This window comes from Gavialis gangeticus, unplaced genomic scaffold, assembly GCF_001723915.1.
Source record: "Gavialis gangeticus isolate Ggan-Ray unplaced genomic scaffold, GavGan_comp1, whole genome shotgun sequence".
Lineage (NCBI taxonomy): Eukaryota > Metazoa > Chordata > Crocodylia > Gavialidae > Gavialis > Gavialis gangeticus.
In genome coordinates, this window is record NW_017728994.1 from 68,940,080 (window position 1) to 68,946,657 (window position 6,578).

The 6,578-nt window shown below is 43.9% G+C and overlaps 1 protein-coding gene across 1 annotated transcript in view; it reads right to left on the reverse strand.

Annotated features, from left to right (window-relative positions):
• The window catches only part of TEX36 (testis expressed 36), a 13,457-nt gene extending 8,987 nt beyond the window's left edge, over nucleotides 1-4,470 (reverse strand). The window contains exon 1 of the mRNA XM_019502208.1: nucleotides 4,341-4,470. Coding sequence (XP_019357753.1) covers nucleotides 4,341-4,421 — 81 coding nt within the window. The 5' untranslated portion in view covers nucleotides 4,422-4,470. The remainder of the gene's footprint in view (nucleotides 1-4,340) is intronic.
• Nucleotides 4,471-6,578: the final 2,108 nt, after the last annotated feature.

Consider the following 6,578-nt stretch of genomic DNA (forward strand, 5'->3'; position numbering starts at 1 on the left):
TGGTGTGGGGGGGGGGGGGTGTCCCCCCCCCCCCCAAATGGCAGGTTGTTGTGGTGTTTTGGGGGTTTTTTTGCCCCTTACCCTTGCCTTTTTTAAAATCTCATTACAGCATAGGTGTTCTCTAGGTAGCAAAAGATGCACAAATGGATCCTGGGTCAGCTGTTGTGACCTGTGTGGAAAGTACTATGTTCGTGTTCCTCCCAGATGGTCATGAGCACTGCATTTGCACCAGGTGTAAGCTTGTGTCTTCCCTGGAGGAGAAGACTCAAAGGTTGGAAGCACAGGTAATCATGCTGCATTGCATCAAGGACCGGGAAGATTACGTGGAAAAGAGTTATGAGGGGCTGGTACTGGAGAGGCCAAGGGGCAATGAGAAGTGGCAACATGTGACTGCTCAAAGAAGGAGGGTCCACAGAATTGAAGAGCAACTGCTTGAAGTCAGCAACTGCTTTCAATCACTTTGTGGTGGAACTGCTGAAGAAAAGACAGAGGAAAGGACATCTGCAGGCATGAGGCAGAGGAGGCAGCAGCCTAGAGAGCAGGCAATGCCAGGCCCCAAGGCCAGGGGCTCCAGGATCACTGCACCAAGAAGGAAAAGAAGAGTGGTGGTGGTTGGTGACTACCTTCTATGGGGGGACAGAGGCATCAATTTGTCATCCAGATTTGGAAGCCCAGGCAGTGTGCTGCCTCTGTGGAGCCCGAATTCAGGATGTCACAGAAAGACTGCCAAAGCTCATCATCCATCAGACCACTACCCTTTCCCGTTTGTTAATGTAGGCACTAGTGATACTGCTGAGAATTACACTGAATAGATCAAAGGTGACTATGAGGTTCTTGCCAGGAAAATTAAGGAGCTTGGTGCATCAGTGGTAGTGCTGTCATTAATTCTTCCTGTGGAAGGCAAGGGTCCAGGCAGAGATCATTGTGAACATGGATGTGTAGCTAGAAGTGAACGTGTGGCTGAGATGGTGGTATTGATGTGACGGATTTGGCTTCTTTCACAACAGGCAGATGTTCTTGGGAAGAAGACTGATATCAAGAGATGGGATCCATCTGAAGAAAATAGGGAAGAGTATCTTTGGGCATTGTCTGGCCAACCTAGTAAGGAGGTGTTTAACTAGGTTCCATGGGAGACGGTGATCAAAACCCTCCAGCGACCCAGCACACAGTCCAGAGGGGAAAGGACTCAAGAAGCAACTCTGGGAAATGGCCAGAGAGCTACAGAACTACAACAAGCGGTGCAAAAGGGAGGCTAATAGGTCAAAATGCAAAATATGTTCAATGCATGTATAAAAATGTAGAAGTATGGGGAATAAACAAGATGTTCTGGAAGCTGCAGCCTGTGAAAAAAAGATGACCTGCTTGGCATCACAGAGACCTGGTGGGACAGCTTTTATGACTGAAACGTCAACATCAAGGGTTATCCTGTTTCGGACGGACAGGGTTGGGAGAAAATGTGTTGGTGTTGTCTTGTATGTCAAAAACACATACACTTCTTCCCTGGTTCAGGAGTAAGAAGACTGCAAAATGAAGCTACAGTATAATGGTGGAGATTTATTATAGGGTACCATATCAGGAAAAGTAGATGAATCAGGAAGTCTTCAAGCAGGTGACAAATCTTTCCAAAAGCTATGGGATGGTACTGATGGGCGACTTCATTTTTCTGGACTTCTGCTGGAAGAACAATGCAGTCAAACATACAATGTCAAGCTTGTTCCTAACTTGTGTGGAGGACAACTTTCTGTTTCAGAAAGTGAAGGATACAACTAGAAGTTCTTCTATCTCAGATCCGGTTCTGACCAACAGGGAAGAATTGGCAGAGGATGTAAAGGTGATAGGCAACTTGGGAGGAAAAAAATGTGATATGATAGAATACAAGACACTGGCCCCAACTAAAAGCCTACCCAGCTCTAGGCTGTTGCCTCATTCAGGCCATGAACTTCCCTTAGTTCCCCCTGGGTGGCTCCAGGGAACAGCTCAGGTGCCTGCTTGTCCATCTGCTGCAGACATCTCCTTGAAAGAGCCCTTTACACTTCAGCATTCAGGGCCAGACTACCTGCTCTGGCTCAGGCTCTGGGATTATATGTGTGGAAGCTGTGCCCCCTTTTTGGTCATGTGCCTTCCCCAGCTCTCCACAGGGTTTTCCCTGTCAATCAAGGGCCAGCCTGCCCTCCTGCAGCTGTGGCCCCACACAGCAGATGAGCCTACTGCATCTTCTTAAACCCCACACAGCCACGGTTCCCTCTCCTCCCCTTCCCTTACACCCAAGGTCTGGGTCCTCTCTTACAAATTGTCATAAAGAAGAGGGAAGGCACCTTATCTCTCTTGCTGTCAAGAGGACATGGACTAATGGCTTGAAGTTGCAGCAAAGTAAGTTTAAACTTCACAATGAGACAGTGGAATAGACTGCTTAGGGAAGTTGTGGACTCTCCATCACTTGAGGTGTTCAAGAAGAGGTTGGACAGGTCAGGGATGATCTAGGTTTACCTTTACCTGTGTTCTGATGTGGTTATTTCCTATGCTTCTGGGTTTTGTTGGTTGCCCTTGCCCCTTCCTCCTCCCCTACCCCCTTTCTGGTGTATGTGTCAGGGTGTTTTTAAGCACCTTCCCAGAGGCATTGGGTATTGGCTACAGCCAAATCTGGGGACTTTGACTTAGGTGTGCCAGTGCTCCTGTTGAAAGCAAAACCAGAGGTTCCTGGTTAGAGGGCCTTACCCCTCCACTCAGAGTCAGACCAATCACCATACTTGGGGTCAGGAAAGATTTTTACCCCATGTCAAACTGGTATGGGCTGTGGGGAGGGAGGTGGGGAGTTGCCTTCCTCTGTAGCCCTCTACCGAGGATTACTTGAGTATATATTGACAACATTCATAGAATCTGCAGGACACTGGCTGCCACAGTTCCCCTGCTTTACCTATGGCAGGTTAGGGTGTTAGGTCTGTGCTGTCAGGGCTGATGGTAGTCTTATGTAGAGTTTAGATTATGAAGTGTATAGGATGATTTGGATAGAAATGATCCTGCCTCAAGCAGAGGGCTGGACTAGATGTCCTCTGGAGGTCCCCTCCAGCCCTACTTCTCTGTCATGCTATGAATTACCATATATTTTGCCTTCATGAACTCAGAAATCAGATCATTCTAAACGTTACAATTATTACCACAAATCTGATCCTCATTCATATTGTATAGTTTACTATATATGTTTAATGTCTTAAGAATTACACTGAAAGAAAACAGAAATAAAACATAGTTAATGTTGTGAACGCAACTCAAACATCAGAGTTTAAAGCACTGGGGGTATAAAATATTGCCAGGTTAGTGCTCCATCAACCCTATTAGGCTAAAAACAGCCATTACATTTGCCCTGAGATAATCCATTTTATCCTAGGACAAAGTGCAATCATTCAGACATCCACATCCATTATCCCAGAATAAAAAGGCTCACGGGATAAGAAGTACTAACAGTTTATCCCAGGGCACCACAAAATGCATCTCAACAGTTATCCTGAGATTGCATCATTGAATCAATGGCAGAAAGCAGCAGTGCATTCAGTTGCTCATTAAACCCTAATTAAAAGGATGCCAATCCTTGGACATTTCTGTTCTGGGACAAACAAAGGTATAACATGTTCAGGGACAAGTGCAACATTTGTTCCTAGCCTTATTTGCATTTCATATCTGTAGCTGTTTTAAGGAGAGGAAAGCAAGGGACATAATGGCTGGATCCTATTGCAGGATCAGTGCATAAAGAGTGTATGTGGAATACTTACTTTAAACGTTCATAATTTTAAAAAAATCTGCACTGATTATTTTAGAATTTGGTTTCATTTCTAATTCTCAGCAAAATCCTAGAAAATAAAACATGTCAAATTTGAAGTGTCTTTCACTAATCCCATTATCAAGAAACAGAATTCCTTGCTAATTTCCTCACATTCAATTCAAAATGCTTATCAAATTTCAACTAAATGTGCAGAGAGAGAGAGAGAGAGATTGCATATACTCTTTAGACTGACATCAAATTTAATATATTTCAGCACACAAGGAATTTGTCTTAGAAAGTTACAAGTAACAAAAAAAGTTGGAACTGAATTTTGAGTTTAGCCTTTAGCATAGAAGGTGCCATGGGTATCTGATATGGTAGGTGAGAAACAGTATATCTTGAGAAAAAAATATTTCTTATCACTCATCTTATTCCCAGAAGCATGAAGGCTGCTAGCCACTACATTGTATATTCACTAACCTAAGGGCAAGTGCTATTCTTATTCACATCATTTAGTTAGCATTTACCCAACCATATCCTATGCCAAGGAGTTCCAAAAATCAATGAAATTTTCATAACTCACCTGCTCTCGAATTTTGTATGCTTTTGGCAATTTCTTCTCAATGGACTCAGCTTCTTCTGGATTTTGCACCTGTTTTAGCATGGAGCCTGTAATGGATTCAGGTTGGCTTTGTAATACTCCAGGGTGAGGAAACTAGAAAAGATCCACAAAATATCCATTTTGATCGACTAAGAAACAAATCAGCATCAGTAAAAAAGTGAAAAATTGTAGTTTTTAACTTATTATTTGTATTACAGCAGCACCTAGAGGCCCCAGTCAGAATCTGGGTCCCACTGTACAATATACAAAGAAGAGGATGATCCCTGCCTTGAATGGCTTCTAATGGAGAAAGAAAAAATAGTTGAGGAAAAGTGGGTAGGGATGTAAGACACAAGCTGTTTATTAGTTCTGCAGGAATTTTCTCAAAGTTGGTATGTAGTGACTGTAAATGTTGTAAGAGTTTCTTTAACACCATCATAGCTGCAAGGATTTGTTGTTTATTATGTCCAATGCTTCTGTTGCTCTAGGAGGGCATGATCATAGTATATGCCACTAAGCACCTTGCAAAAGGAGCTGCTCAGCTTGTAGACTCTTGTTCTTAGAACTAAAACAATTGACAATCCTGAATTTTCCAGGACAGCCCCAAGTTTGGGGGCTGTGTCCTGGGAGCCCTGAAAATTTGCTGAAATAGGGCTTCTGAGAAATTGATCTCATGTCAGACAATGGCCTCCCAGTTTGTTACCTCCTGAACCAGGAACAGCATAGCGAAGCTACTTAGCTTGTACACAAGACACACAGTAAAGAGCAAAAAATCAGAAACAAAAATGGCGTGCACTTCTTCTGGTTTCAAAAGGCTGTGGAGCATCTGGGAATACATCCTGGAGTTTGCTCCCCCAAAAGTTGGTAGCGTTTTTTACAACTTGCAAGAGGAAGCAAAGCACTTGCAAATGGGGCATGTGTCCACATGCATGTTGCCGGAGAGCTTATCACTCAACTGTGAGAGTGTGCTGATATTTAGAGTAACCCAGGGATGAAGCAAATCTAATGTGCAATTATTCTGAAGGGGGGTGGGGGAGAAAAGAAACTGGAGGTAAAAAGAAAGAAGACTTCAGGCAGTTTGAAATCTCTGTGCACAGAGATATTTTGTGAAGATCTGAGAAAGACCTTTGTAGACTTTGCAAAGGTAAAAACAGTTTAAACGGTACAGACAATCTATCACCTAGAGCTCTCTAATTAGTTCCTTTACAGATTGATTTCTAAATCTCTGTAGAACACACATCACTGTGTGTACCACAGTGGGTGGTAAAATGGTGACATAAGAAGTAATTAATCAGTCTCAACCACTGGAAAGCTGATTTCAGTTCTTTACCTCATTGCCGTTCTGTTGGTGAAAATGCTGCAAAAAATTTCTATAAGGGAGCAGAGGTTTCTTCAGATATTTAATGGAGATTTAATATCACAATCAAAATGCATGACATAGCTCTCTCACAGCTGCAACAAACAGTAATTAGTAATAACCCTTTGCATTTTAAAAAATTTGACCCAAGTGAAATAATCCACCCTGTTCTGGTGGGAAATAGGCAAATAACCGTCAGTCTCTCCACTTAAAGATGTAGAATCTGAGAGAGATTCATGAACCTGTAAAAAAAACTCCAGTGGTTTTGTGTCACTTTTGGCTTCTTGATCACTTAGAAAAGCTGAAAGTTTTTTTCCCCTTAGAAACAGTAGGAATGGAAAGTCCCGACTATCTTTTCTGGGTGAAAAAATGATTTGCTGCAGTAACATTTGGGAGCCTGCTTATCCAGGGAGCACTTAGTCTTCAAGCATCTTCTCCCAAAGGCTTAGCTGAGCACATATTACCAAAAAAATACAGTTATAGTTCTGCTAAAATGGCATTTGGTTTGAAGGGTCCGGTTTCTTCTCCTTAGTCCTGGTGCTGTCCTTATCCCAGACCTCGGGGGCCACAACTTTCCACCCGAGTTGTGGTTTGGGGGTGGGGGTTGGTTTGGTTTGGTTTGGGGGGAGGTTCTGGCTGGGAAACTGGGTTTTCAGCCTAATCCCAGTTTTCCTCGTCTGCGTTTGGCTTTATTCAGCCCCACACTGTGAGCGCTGAGGGGAAGGAGGCTCCAAAACTTCCCCGGGCCACCGCAGTACAGCGCACACAAGACAACGCGATGCAAAGCGGACAAACCCCGGCGGCGCGGGCCGGGCCGGGCCGGGCGCGGGCGCTGAGGCGGCGCTGAGGGGGCGCTTACCCAG